The sequence below is a fragment of the Vigna unguiculata genome, chromosome 8 (assembly GCF_037176805.1).
Source record: "Vigna unguiculata cultivar grain cowpea cultivar isolate G323 ecotype 2 chromosome 8, ASM3717680v1, whole genome shotgun sequence".
In the NCBI taxonomy this organism is placed as follows: domain Eukaryota; kingdom Viridiplantae; phylum Streptophyta; class Magnoliopsida; order Fabales; family Fabaceae; genus Vigna; species Vigna unguiculata.
Genome location: NC_140799.1, coordinates 37,824,126 through 37,838,683, shown reverse-complemented (window position 1 = coordinate 37,838,683; position 14,558 = coordinate 37,824,126). Strand labels below are relative to the sequence as shown.

At 31.7% G+C, this 14,558-nt stretch overlaps 2 protein-coding genes and 1 non-coding gene across 4 annotated transcripts; all 3 read right to left on the bottom strand.

Annotated features, from left to right (window-relative positions):
• Positions 1 to 3,685: 3,685 nt before the first annotated feature.
• On the bottom strand, positions 3,686 to 3,749 carry LOC114195740 (small nucleolar RNA snoR101). The gene has a single exon (XR_003606573.1). It is a non-coding gene; the product is annotated as a small nucleolar RNA snoR101 (small nucleolar RNA).
• Positions 3,750 to 3,980: 231 nt separating this feature from the next.
• Positions 3,981 to 4,673, bottom strand: LOC114193397 (protein EARLY RESPONSIVE TO DEHYDRATION 15-like). Of its 2 annotated transcripts, none has more exons than XM_028083175.2 (2): positions 4,378 to 4,673; positions 3,981 to 4,289 (listed from the first exon to the last, which is right to left on the bottom strand). In XM_028083175.2, the coding sequence occupies exons 1-2, from the start codon at positions 4,592 to 4,594 to the stop codon at positions 4,126 to 4,128; spliced, it is 381 nt and encodes a 126-aa protein (XP_027938976.2). In that variant the 5' UTR covers positions 4,595 to 4,673; the 3' UTR covers positions 3,981 to 4,125. The 2 variants fall into 2 exon arrangements, with proteins under 2 accessions (XP_027938976.2, XP_027938975.2); XM_028083174.2 differs by having other exon boundaries at positions 3,981 to 4,292; positions 4,378 to 4,670.
• A 2,006-nt stretch (positions 4,674 to 6,679) lies between these two features.
• On the bottom strand, positions 6,680 to 8,378 carry LOC114193465 (uncharacterized). The gene is made up of 2 exons (XM_028083281.2): positions 7,468 to 8,378; positions 6,680 to 7,386 (listed from the first exon to the last, which is right to left on the bottom strand). The coding sequence occupies exons 1-2, from the start codon at positions 8,331 to 8,333 to the stop codon at positions 6,750 to 6,752; spliced, it is 1,503 nt and encodes a 500-aa protein (XP_027939082.1). The 5' UTR covers positions 8,334 to 8,378; the 3' UTR covers positions 6,680 to 6,749.
• Positions 8,379 to 14,558: the final 6,180 nt, after the last annotated feature.

Below are 14,558 nucleotides of genomic sequence, written 5' to 3'. Positions count from 1 at the left end.
CCTGGTCGGATTCACCGGATTTTCGCACTTGTGGTGGATGCGTCTGCTCACCCCCGAGCTGCTCACCCCTGAGCTATGTGTTACAAGTGTTACAATCAATCAATTTCCTTCACCACAAGGTTAGCCCTTAATGAATTTTAGGCCTCCTACTACTCTCACCACAGGAGTCAGTCCGCTCTAGGTGAGACTAACCGACTCCTTAGAGTGTCAGGATGCAACCTTACCTTGAATCTTTACCTAGTTATACAGATAGGGCACCACCATAGACATCCACTAACAGGGGCCATGAAATTACGTCCCGACCACTGAAACGCGACCTTGAAAGTCTCACCTAGAGACTCCAAGGATTTACGCACTGACACGGACTAAACATGCTCAACCAATCAAGAAAGATTGATTATACAAATTTATACATACACATCGCATACTAGTTCTTCATAATCCATCTCTTTCATTTTCCAGTGAATCCATACCAGTTCATCATTCTCAACCAACATACTGGAATTTCATCTCATGCCAATGCCATGTCATTTTAATACCAACCACCTCATTCCTTTCACATGCGAAGGTTCACGCCCAAAACCCTCATTTATAATTCATGAATCACATCACTCATGCATATTGATTTGTCTCATGCATTTAACACAATAATCAACACCCAAACAAGCATAAACCATTTCAGAATTTCAGAAATAACCACACAAACACATTGTCTCGCCCAGCTCCTCGCTCAGGCCGAAGGGTCTCGCTCAGGCGAGCCCCCTTCGCCTAGGCAAGAGCTCGAAAAAGGAAGCAGGAGCTCAAGCGGGATCTCGCTTAGGCGAGACCCCTCTCGCCTTGGCGAGATGCTCGCTCGCCCAAAAAGTTGAGCTGGTCGCCTGAGCGACCTTTCGCGTAAAAAGGTTCTGGGCGAGTTCCCGTCCATCTAGCATAGGCAAGACTGGCTTGTTTGGGCGAGATTATCAGGTCTCGCCACTATTTTCCTACAACAGCCACACACACCAGTCCAAACAACAGATTCATGGGTTCACAACTAACATAACATCACACCAACCACATAATCTCGAAATAACAGCCAAACAACATGGAAAAACGGGATATATGAGTAAGCCTTAGCTTCCCTACCTGGAAAAGGGCCAACAGCTAGGTTCCTGGTGCGAACAGATAAACACAGCAGCTCCTAAGACGACTTAGTGAACTGGAAACATAAGGACGGAGTGGCACGAAATCACTTAGTACAACTCTAGTCAGGACTCGAAGCAACTGAACTAAACAAAAAGGTGTGGGATGGAATGCAACTTACATGGAACAAAACTGGCTCGAACAAGAGTGACAGAGCTTCAAGACTGAATCCTAGCGGAGTGACGGTTGCGACTCTAAACACCAAGGGAGTAGGTTCTTAAAGTGCACAATAAAACAATTAGAGCAGACTTAAGGTGGCTTTATCTTTTGGGCCAGCCCCCCTTGACCCAACAACTTAAAAGCAGCCCTTAAAATTTTAGGACAGAAATTTGGACTTTACAGATACATATCTGATCTATTTATATTTAAATATTAAAATATTTATTTCTTGTTATCTACTAATAATAAATATTTATATATATTAATTACTTATTCTAAATTTTATTCAAAAATATTCACAAATATAAATATTTTTACCTTCCATGCCCATTATGTACCACACAAGTCTATCTGTTCTTAGAAGACTACCGACTCAAAGATCTTATGTATATAAACGGACATAAACACCATGAATATAAAAGCAATTTATGGGGGGAAACCAAAACTCATCACATACATAAACGATGGATCAAAGAAGACAGATATGGTGCTTTTATATAATACAGGGGTAAGGAAGATGCAGGGTTTCTTTTAGAGGGAATAATGGATGTTGGCTAGAAATGAGTAGTTATATTTGTTTATGTTATACATTATACCAACGTTTGGTTAAAAATTTGCTCCAAAAAACTTAATAATCAGTATCTATACAATTATTATTATGAAAATAGATATGAAAAGGAAATGATGTTCATACATCCAAACATGTTTTGGAGCTGGTGGATTTAACTATCTCATCACGTCTTCGAAATAAAAACTTTTTATATTTCCATTCTCATATTCAATAAATATAAAATTTTTGTCTACACAATTATGCTAGAGTGTATCCTCATCTTTTTTAAAAAATAATTAAATATTTTTTAATAAAAAATAAAAATAATTATAAAAAATATGATATTATTAAATATTCAATATAAAAAATATATTGTTTTAATATTAAATATAAAAAATTATAACTATAGAAATTTCAAACAAAATATTAAATAATAATTAAACTAAAATTATATAATTATAATAAAAGTAAGAAAAATTAAATGTGTGTTTTACAAATAAATTAAGATTAAGATGATAAGAAGATTGAGACAGGTATGGAGTATGAATATACTCATCTATTTATCTTTGTATCTAATTTTTTTTTTAATAAAAATTGTCCTTAGTTAAAATGAAAATTTCCATCAACATCAAGATGAATTCGTACCATACCCAGGACTACGAATTCATTTATCATATCCTATGCAGAGATTCCAAAAGTTCATTAAAATCCAAAAACACGTTGAGAGTTCCCAAATAAAATTATTACGTCAATTTAATTCATAAAATCATTAATACCAATTAACTTTAACCAAAATATTATCAAGTTGCAGCGAGAAAACAAAAATAACGTATATTTAACAATTTTTAACCTGAGTTGCTTTGTTTTTTCTAATTCCAAAGATTAATGTAATTATTACTCGTCATTTTAAGAATTATTTTGGTGCATTGCTTTTTATAATTTCCACATAAACTCAAGTACCATTTGAGCAATTCCTTCTAATTGTTAAAAATTATTTTATAGTTTAAATATACTATATTCCCACCTTTATTTCAAATAATAAATGATTAGATACTAAATGATAAAAGGAATAAAACTAGTTTTCACCAAACACAGAACAATTTAAATGTGTAAAAAGTAACAAACATAAACTAATAACAAAAAATATAAATAAGAGCAAGAGGTGCTTTGACACAGTGAGCTTAAGATTCTTATAAGATTATTATTCTAGTTTTTTCTAAAGAAGAAAAAGATTGTTGCGGAAAATTTTGTACTCTAGAAATTTGCTTTCGTTAATGCGTCATTCATATTTGTATTACAATTTTGGACTTATAATTTTGTGTTCTGGCCTAACATGAATAAAAGTTCAGAAAGTCTTTGTCCTTTATAATAATTCACATAAAGAATAAATTTAATAATAATGAGGTTGAAAAATATCTTCTAACATTTCATGAAACTGTATGAAAACATGAAATATATTTTTCCTAAAATAAATATATAATATATTTCTATGTCTTTATTACAAAGTTCAAATTTTAAGCCATACACATCGGTATGTTTGTCTTTTTATACTGCAAATGAGCACTCTTTTCAAATAAAGGAATTAAAGTGTGGAAAAATCATCTTATTCATTGTAATGGAAAAATTAGCCGAGACTTATCTATGACAAAATTTATAATAAAAGCACATCATTGAAATAAGTTCTTGGAAAATGAATCGAATAAAAAACATATCACTTTTTTTTTCTACAAAATATATTGAAAGGAAAGAAATTTAACTAAAATAATTAAATTTCCATAAATATTAAAATGATAATGTATCAGCCAATGAACTTGTCAACACTTGAACTTATCTGAAGTTCTAAGATTAAGTGTAAAACCATCATATGCATTAACTTTACACTTGTATTTCAGTTAATGAGATAGACATAATTTTCGTTTGAAATAAAATTAAAATAAATTTTTCACTGATAAATCATATTTGTCCGTATCAATATTATTTATATCAAACTAAAATGTTAAAGGGTAAATCAAGTTATGAAGATTAAGATATCTCTATAAGTTAATTAGATTATAAAGAGTAAAATATCTTAGTTGATACAAGTTCATAATTGTCAAGAAAACCAAATTCATCTCATGAAAACATTACAAACAACCTGTGCAGAAAGTAAAGAAATCCTAAAACTGCAATAAAGACAGAAATTTTTATGTATGTACATAAGCCTAGTGCTGGAGCTGGTACTGGACCGGGCTGATCTACCTGGGCTGGTGAATAGCCCGTGGACTCACTCTGGGCTTAATAAACTTGGGAGCCTTTTCAGCATATCTAGGTACTTCGGCCCAACCTCCTCCACAGCTTCGCCATTTCAGCACCTCCAAAGACACCACCTCTTTTTCCTCTTTCCCTTCATTCTCATATTCTTCTACATTCATTCAACAAATTCAATCAATTAATCAAAAACATAAATAAATAGAAAATAATATAAAAATAAAAAGTAGATGAGATACCCAGATCTAGGTCGAACTCGAAGTCAAAAACTTCGTTTTGGAATTGGGGATCTTGGTAGCACTCGCGGAGCCAGTAGTCACGGAACCACGAAGAGGAATGAACCAGATCCCACCATTCATCGGAGAAATCTTCCACCGTCCGATAGGCAAGCGGCACGAACATTGGAGCGTTGGGATTCAACCTGGAGGAGGTTGAGGACTGGAAAATCACTTCCATTGCAAACAGGATAAGGATCAAAGTGACCACCGAAGAAGAATAGTTGTCAAATGTTTGTGCTTATCCACTTTGAGGTGGGTGGGTATTTATAGCGAAAATGGAACCAAAAGGACATGGTCTTGGGCGTTGGGAGCATTACCCACACACGTGACATGCGTGAGCTTGGGACACGGTTTTTGGATCAGCCTGTTTTTGAGATATTTTTATTACCATCACATGTATGGTTCATTTCATGGGTCATGATATCCACGTTACATATATACATACACATACACAGATACATTGCAGACAAGGTTACACACTTACACGTCATTTTTTGGTCCGTCCTCATCTTCTTGGGTTGCTAATTATACATAGCCTTGGATCTACTTTATTTACTTTTGCACTTTAATTGATTATATAGTCATTATAACCTTAAATTTTAGTAATTATTAAGTTACAACTATAAGTATAATTTTATATTATATTTTTAAATTTTTAGTAATTATTAAGTTACAACTATAAGTATAATTTTATACTATATTTTCAAATCCTGGATTATTTAAGTACGTTATTTGGTTATTTGTGAAAATAATTAACGTTTATACGTTCCCTAAAAATTGTACAAGAAATCTGTATGAGAGAAAAGGTTTTACGAGATATTTTAGAGCATAAACCTCTGCAATATTGCAAGGATTGAAAAATTATAAGTAAATTTTAAAGGTTAATTAAAAAACGAATAAACTATGGATATTAAATTTCTAAGTCTCTTGCATAAAAGGTTTTTTTTTTTTTAAATCATGTCCAAACAAGTTCTCTTGCGGTTTACGGTTGAGTAAATAAAGATGGTTATTATAATATACTCAGTTAAGAAAATATTCGTGTTTAAGGGAAAATGCTTCGATGTGTATAAAAAATTACACTTAAAAGGTACATTATATGTGTTCAAGAATAAATTGTAGTCTCATATTAAGTAAAAATTAAGAAGTTGAAGAATATATAAATAACAAAATTTATTATTTCTTAAGGATCTTGTTTAAGTGACATCATATTCCCTTATATATGGTTCACTTATTACTCATTATTATCTTCAAGTTTAGAGTGGTTTGCGAGTATTCTTATACTACTTTTGTAACAATTAGGTGCCAATATAAAGTAAAAATTTAAGTTTTCTTCAATAACTAAATAATTAAATTTGTGTCTTAGAAATAAATTATAAAATTAAAAATAAAGGAAAAGTTAATATAATGTTTTTATATTACCTAATCAATTATATGTTTTTTAATGAGAACGAATAATGGGATGAAGATAAATCAGATATATACATATTATTGTTCTTTTACCTATTTTATTTTTTAAAAATAGATATTATCAGTATAGAAACTTTACCCATTCAATACAAGAATTATATATCAAAATTAGAGCAGATTCAAACAATACCATAAAAACAAAATCATTTATAATTCCACCATTCCCCATTATTCTAGTTACAATTTCCTTTGAATTAATAATTTATTTATTGGCCTTTTAATTAATAAGTTATGTTCCTTTCATATAACATTTTTCATAACATTCAGAATCATGATCAACTTTGTTGATGTGATATAAAAGAGAAGTATGAAAGAAAAGTAAGATCTAATTGAATTTTTCAGATGTTTTCATTTCTATATTTCTAATAAAGCATAATTATAAAGTGGCTCGTGTATAAAAAAAAAATTAATCAACGAGTTTAACTCTAATTGTGCTATAATACCTATGAATAATGGTGATAGTCACTAATAGAAATGACAATTACAATAAAATCTTAGTGATTAATGGTAATAATGAAGCCATAGTAATAACAAAAATAATATAAATAGTTAAAGGTACGATGGTAACTATAAAATTGCTAAGTAGTATAATGATAATAACCATGAAAGTAGAAAAAAAAAAAAGCAAATTGGAAATGCTTAATTAGTCCAAATTCTCTGATAGTTTATTGTGTACTATGATCTGCCGAATAATAAAAGTATAGTGTGTTAATATTTTAAATATATTTTTAATATATTTTAAAACGTTAAATTTAGTAGTAATCTGTGTATATGAAAAGTAAAAAAAAAAAAGTAATGAACCTAAATTCATGCTTAATTCTATTTGTATCATATTTTATCAAATTAAGTACTGAAAATATTACAATTCAAATATTGAGGTACAGTGTTTCTCGAAACTCGAATCTTTTGGTTTCATGGTAGAATGTCTTGTGCTTGTTAGGCCAATACGTCAACCATATCCAACCCCTAACCTCCCACTCCATCGTCTTCCCCACAACACCTTTATCCACTTTCCAACACACACTTTCTCCATACTCATCACGCGCGAAAATAACTCCTCCTTGCCTCGTGAAAGGGCGATAAGCACTCGAGTACCTGTCTCTGAACCATGCCTTTGGGTTAAACATCGCAACCTTCGAAGGTTTTGACGAGAACACTTCTTTCCCATCAGTGCTATCATGAAGAAACCAGTTCAAATTTGCACTGTACCCATAAACAGATTCTTCGAATTTCCATGGCTTTAAGCTCACAGTTGTCGATTCTCCCGCTGATACGCTGAGTCCCATGTAAGGGTTCGGTGGATCGAACGATGCTTCTATTCCTTTCTCCACTCCAAACTCTATCACCGGATTCTCCGAGGATTTCCCAACTGATACGCTCAACACTTGGTGTTGAAGTGTCGGAGTAAGTTGCAACGAGATTCTTGAAGGAAAATGTTTTTCAGCTGCACCTGCTCCTCGTTCTCTCATCAGACTGTCATCTACCAGTTTCAAAACATCGCATCTTTCCACAGAAAAACGTAAATATTTCAGTGATTATTCAACTTGATAAACAGGTGGATTAGGGTTAGTTTTAATTAATTACCTTATGTTGTCGATGTTCACCATGATTTCGACCCATTTGTCTTTGATTATGACTTTGTAATTGAACTGGAAAACACCTTCAAGTTGTTGATATTTGAGAGAGAATTGAAGCCTCTCATCAGGTGGATGGTTGTTTGCATTCACAACATCCATGTTTATGACGGGGCAGTATAATTGAACTTTCCATAACCCAGCTGTTGAGAACGCGTAAGAAAATAGAGGTGATGGAGTTCTGAGGGTGATGTGGCCATTGTGATGTGCTTCTTGGAGCTCCACAATCCAATTTGTGATGGCAAGGTTCACGGAACGCATCCATTGTTCTTCCAAGTTGGACCCCAGGAGTTTCATCAGTAACTTCGATGCTTGCCTTGACCGACACCCCGCAAGTTGTTCTTTCAAGCTGCTGAGACAACTAGAACGAAGATCAGAAGGAGCTTCGTATATGCAAACTAGGAACAAGAGGGTGAGGAAAGCAAGGTTGAAAATGTCTTGGATGTTAGAAATATAATCAAGTTTGGGAAACTTGATGTAGGAAACATTCTTCTTGTTGGAGCCATAGTTAAGGACATCTTGTATGAAATTAACAAGGAGATTTGAAATGGTTTCACCATCTGTTAACCTCATGGTTTTGGTGTTAGGTTTGAATGGTTTAGAGGTCCAAAGAGATATAGGGATGCTGAAATCTGCTACAATGGCTAAAGAGAGACTTGAGGATTGGTGGTGGTGTTTTGCTATGACAAGATTAAGTGATGGTTGAGATGAGTTTGTGGAACATATGCTCATAGACATGGAACCTGTTTTCCATTCTGTGATTGGTGGAGTGTTTTGAATCCATGAAAACACATCAAGAAATCTGGAGTAAGCCATGGCAGAAACCTAGCTAGGTGTTGGTTTGTGGGGCTTCATGTGTTCGTCAAGTTCTGTATTTAACAGACGAAAAGTAAATCAGCAAAGAATCTTGTTGGGCAAGAAAAGTCAAAAGTAGTAGTGCATGTGATTTTTATGATGATATAGAATTTGGGGAAAAGCAAAGAAGAATATTTGTACGTAGAAGATAAAGACTTTTTCTTGTGTTCCACAATTTCCCTCATATTCTAAATTTGCATGCATGATTGTAGCTTAACTACAAGACGCAATTTTAAAACCAGAAGAGTGGAATCATTGCTAACTTTTCTACAGGTTATTATATTCTTAGGTGGCTTCACAAGGTGTAGCCTTTGAATCTGGTTGGCAGATAAAACTCGAAGTTAACTATGTCTCTGTAATGGAAATATTCGTTCTTAACTCGATAGGTGATGAAATTTCTCTTTCAGCAAACTAAGACAGAAAAATAACATAAGATAACAGAAGGAAGAGCAATCATAGATTTACAATTATTACTTGACGTGTGGCACTTGAAGGGAAAGGGCATCTTTTGTTGTAAAATGGGCATTGGATTCTGATTCTCCACCCACATGCGTGAAAATCTTAGCTTGATTATAGTGCTTATTTAACCCATATACATAGTATTTTAGCTGGGAAATTTTTTTAGTTGGAACTCGAATTCGTGTCTAAGGAATGTTTGTCAATAATAGTTCATATATAATAGCAAGTTGCTCACTTTCTTTTCCATTTGTGCATGTTTAACTGTTAATAATGTTCATGTAATGAGATTGATAAGGAGAATGATGGTTAATATTGTTAATAATATATATAAATCAAATTATGAATATAAGAAAGTTAAATTAAAAACATAAACAAGTGTCTACAATCGAAAAAACAAAAAAGAAGAAGCTAAATTTAGTGTAAAACATAAATGCAAATTTGATATATCTAATAACAAATATACGAACCGAATTGTCAAAATGAATAACTATATACCACAAATTTGCTCTCGAAATTTGAAATTTATCCAATGATAAATGAAGTGAGAAACGTAATTTTATTTTGGTAAATTTGTCAACGATTTTTTTCTCTTCTTTTCACCTAAATACTACAAAAAAAATTAACACTCTCCAAAGAGAAATATAACTAAGAAATAATGTATAATATTAATTATTTGCACTTTTACTTTTTACAGTTTTTAACTTCTAAACAGCGATGAATAGATTAAACTTTCAAGTTTTGGTAGACTATTGTTTAAAGAAATTTAAAATATATTATTTTTTATTCTCTTCACCCTCACCGCAAGAATGTTAGCAAATGATGTCAGCCAAAATGGGACGCCACAAAGCCAAAGCCCACACCAATAGGTAGGTGGTGTCGATCTCATGACGGTGAGGTGAATGACGCCAATACCACACCAATGTAAAGCCTCTTTGTGTCGGCCAAACGACAACTAAGAGCAGCTACCTGGTTATCGTCGACTAGACATACGTAAAAAAAATATAATAGTCAGTTTAAGGTATATGAGTCAAACCCACACATGAAAGCGTCGATTTTGCGTTGGCTCAACCCACGCAAATGCCTTTTGAATTTGCAAGTTCTATTTCGAGACACATCTCAAATCTTGCTTCATCCCATTCATTAACATTTCAAATAGACCAAAATATCAATTAATTCATTTAGAATTGAAATTACAAACCTGAAATTATGAGATGTCTAAGATAAATCTTAGCTAATTAAACATAATACAAGTCCAAGATGTCTAAGATAAATATCCAAGCCATACATAATACATCAAAGTCAAAGAAAAACCAAGATTAATTAATTAAGACTCAAAATTAACTAACCAAGATTCATAACAAAGTGGTAAGTAAATTAAAACAATCAAATCAAGCTTGTTTAAGTGAATACTCGGGAAATAATATTACTAAACTAGTTGGAACTTCCCTATCAACAATCATAAATATTACTCAGGAAATAACTTTTGTGTCTTAATGGCAGGTGTGGCCCAATAAGGGATGAAGCATGAGTAGAAGACCATAAAAAGACTCTCTGTCTCTTGTTTGAAAGACATTAAGGGCATGGTGACGAATTTAGATTCGTTTGTCACCTCTGCATTTTGAGCATCAATAAGCTACATTTTGAGGTGTATATTATTTTGTTTTGTTTTTGTATATAGGGTAGGAAATGAACTATGAGGTGATGTATATGTATTGCTCACGCTCTTGAAGATTTTTGTTATGTTTCATGTTTTAGATGTTCTACATCTCTTATGTAAAAGAGTATCATGTACTTTTTTTGTAAAAGGGTTAGAGCACTCTCATAAGTGTTCTACTATAACTATTCATTAATTCCTTGTTGGTAAAGAAAAACAAGGTTTAAATATATTCTTGGTCCACTAACTTTCAGTGAAAATTGTAATTAGTTTTTCTTCAAAACTTTGGATCAATTTAGTCCATCGTCTTTAGAAATAAATTTAGTCTTTTTAACCAAATTTTGTTAAATTTATTTAACGTTTCAAACGTGTTTCTCAGCTTACATTGAAGCGAAAATGTATCAAACAGTGTAAATAACTCAAATGTTATAATGAAACGCGTTTAAAACGTCAAATAAATTTAACAAAATTTGGTTAAAATAATTAAATCCACACATTTAAAGTTAGACGACAAAATTGGATCAAAATTTTGAAAAGGAACTATTCTAATTTTAACTAAAAGTTAAAGGCTAAAAAACATATTTAACCTAAAAAAACCAACTAAGAGCTTTAATAAATCCAAGGTAAAATATTTTGAAAATAAATATTTTTTAATAGAAGAGTCAAAGATTCTCCAACTATTTTTAATCCACTACAGAAAGAAATACACGTAAAAAGTCTAATTCGTAGCTGAGAAAAGAGTTATTCAGTTCAAAGAAAAAAAATTGTAAGTAAAGAACGATTTTTCAATCGTTGAAAGCTGAAAGTTGCACTCTTCTGTTTGATAATGGAATATATGAATCATAAGTTTGACACAATTTGGAATATTTAACTTCAAATGTCACTACTCTCATACACGCAATTTAGTTAAAAGAGAAAAAATGTAGATAAAGTTGAACCTTGGTCAATTATCAATTTATCATGATCACGAAGGGTATTATACCTTTACGTTAACTCTTTTTTTAACCTACTTTATTTTTATATATTTTCAATATTTTAACATTAATTAGTTATGTAAAATGGTAATGCACAAAATAAAATGACATTAATGTTAAACTCTTGATTCTTCTAGACATGCACTCTGAGGATTGAAGAAAAGATGGGGCAAGCTAGGTTGGTTAGAAAGTTGAGATGCTAAGCATATATATTGTTGACTTGTGTTTCTCTTGAAAGAAAAAGGGAAATATATATAGTAAAAGCTTCGAATACTGCTTTTTGGCTGATTAATCCACTCATCAAGTTATAATATATAGTTGTGAACCTAACATATGAATATATTCCTACTTATGATTACAAATATTCAAAAACTTTTGATAGGAAAGGAAAGTGTAATTGTTGTATACACAAAGAACTACTCTTGTTACGTTACTGGCTACATCTATAGTTGTTCACACGCTGGCTTTAACCAATGTTATAACATTAAAATTCATCAATCTTTTCTATGATTAGTTTCTTTGTCTCGTCAACTTGACATTCAAGAATTGTATATTCTCCAATAAAGTTACACCTATTTAATTAGAACATAACACCTAAGTCAAACTAGCTTAATGAGTGTGTGTTTTGTTTTGTTTTTCTCTAAATAAAGAGAACAATAAATAATAAATGATACTGACCATGGTATCATAATAAATAAGAAAAAATCATCACAGGAGGTTTTTCAATAAATGTTCACTTTAACATTCCCTCAATAATTTAATGAGAACAGAACCTAATTAGTCATAGTTTGGGTTTACCTAACTTTTTCATGTGAAACTTTTGCAAAACACCTTTCTTAAATAGAAACCTATACAAGACATAAGATATTGAAAACCTATATATTAATAAATTAGGTATTGATAAATCGTTTCTTAAAATTAGTTCATATTATCAATATCTTATAAAGAAAACATATTTATATTATTCATGAAAAAGAAAAATTTATACAAAATTAATTTTTACTCTAAATTTTGTTGTTTTGACATTAAGTTTATCTCGTATACGCATCAAATTTTAATGTTGGTATATATAAGTTAGATTAAATATTTGTAAATTAGTATAATAATATGAATGATATGATAGTTTCATCCAATAATAATTTATTAAAAACAAATTTTAAATAACTTTAATATGATTATAATAAACAATAAACCTAACACAATTCTGAAAGAAGGATTTATAAAATAAAATTTATATTTACTTAAATATTAGTAAATTGATTTTATCAAAATGTATCTTTTTATTTATCTATCAATCTTGTGGACTAAGTTTGTGTCTTACTCCAATAACATATTATTTTTTAAAAATAAATGTAAGTATTGTTTTATAAAAGTATAAAAAAAGTAAGTATTATTTAATATGAATTTAAACAATATAAAATATATGTTTATTAATTTATGAAAAATGAAAAACATTGGTGACAAATGTTTATTTTAAAATTAAAATTAGAAGTGGTCATGGATTAAATTTTTAATGATCCAATCCACATTCAGTTTAGATCCAAATAATTGGATTAGATTTTCAATACAAATCTATCTTTTCAGTGAAACAAGTTTGAATTTTTTTAAAATCTAAATCCAAATATTTGGATCAAGATTTAAATTCAGTCCAAATATTTGGATCAAGTTCAAAATCTATAATCCATTTTTTTATAAAAGAAATTTAAATTGAATTTTTTGAAACCTGTGTCCTTAAGGCCGACAAGATACTATTTGGCTAGAGCTGTCAATTTGGTCCAACCCACTAGACTAGGGCCAAAAAAGTCTCCCATTAAAGAAGTCCACATGGCAAAAAACCACACAAAACTGTGGGTCAAGGTCCGTTCAGGTCGTCAGAGGGCTAAGCGGATCCGTCTAGGTTGTCAGGCTAGCCCGGTCTGTCTGACTCGTTGTGCTGGTCCAACACATTCAAGTTGGCGTGTCGGCTCGACCTCATACTGTTGGGTTGTTGAGCCCGCTTAGCCTGTCAGGAGGGCTGCTTAGTCCGTATAGGTCGTCTTGCTCGACCCATCCAAGTCATTGGGCCGACTCAACCTGTCTGGGTTGTCGAGCCCGCCCGACTCATTAAGGTCGTCGGGTCCTACCGTAAGGTTGTCGGGCACGACCCATCCGAGTCGTCAGGTCGGTCCAGTCCATCTAGGTCTTCGGGCTTGCCTGACCTGTTTAGGCCATCAGGTCTACCCAATTTTTTCGGGTTATCGAGCCCTACCAACTCGTTTGGGTCATCGGGTCCGCCCAGCACATTCGTGTCTTTGGGCCCATATGACCTATTCAGGTTGTCAGGCCCAACGACTCATCCAAGTCATCAGGCTCGCCCGACCCTTTAGGTCGTCGGGCCTGCCTGGTCCATATAGGTCATCAAGCACGACCCGTCCAAGTCTGGATTTAGTCTAGTCCATCTCAACCTTTAGCCTAGCCCAAGTAAAAATTTAAATTGAAAATTTGGATTCGATTTTTTGGATTATCCATTTTTGAAAATCTTGATTTAGAGAATGAATATCCAATGCATAAAATATATAAAATGTGGATTAGATTGAAATCCAAATTTATTAAAATGGATTTTAAATAGATTGGATTTTTAATAAAATGGATTGGATTGAAGCAAAAGTGGATCGGATTAAGAAAATTAGATTTTTTGTCTAGCCTAATTAAAATCACAAAAATCAGAATGAATTTATTCAAGAAAATAAACACTTCCACTATAAGTGTCCTATTAGAAAAATTAATAAAATGATCTTATCGTTGAACAAAATTATATTACTATTAATTAAAGGGGTTAAATATGTTTTTAGTTCTTCAACTTTTAATGAAAATTGAAATTAGTCCCTCTTAAAAATCTTTGAACCAATTTAGTAGTTTATCTTTAGATATTTAGATATTTAGATATACATGTGTTTAGTCTTTTCAACAAAATTTTTTAGAATTCATTTTACGTTTTGAATGTGTTTCTCAGCTTATATTGAAGCAAATATGTATGAAATGGTATAAACAAACTAAAATACTATAATTAAATGTGTTTAAAACGTCAAATAAATTTAAGAAAATTTGGTTAAAATGACT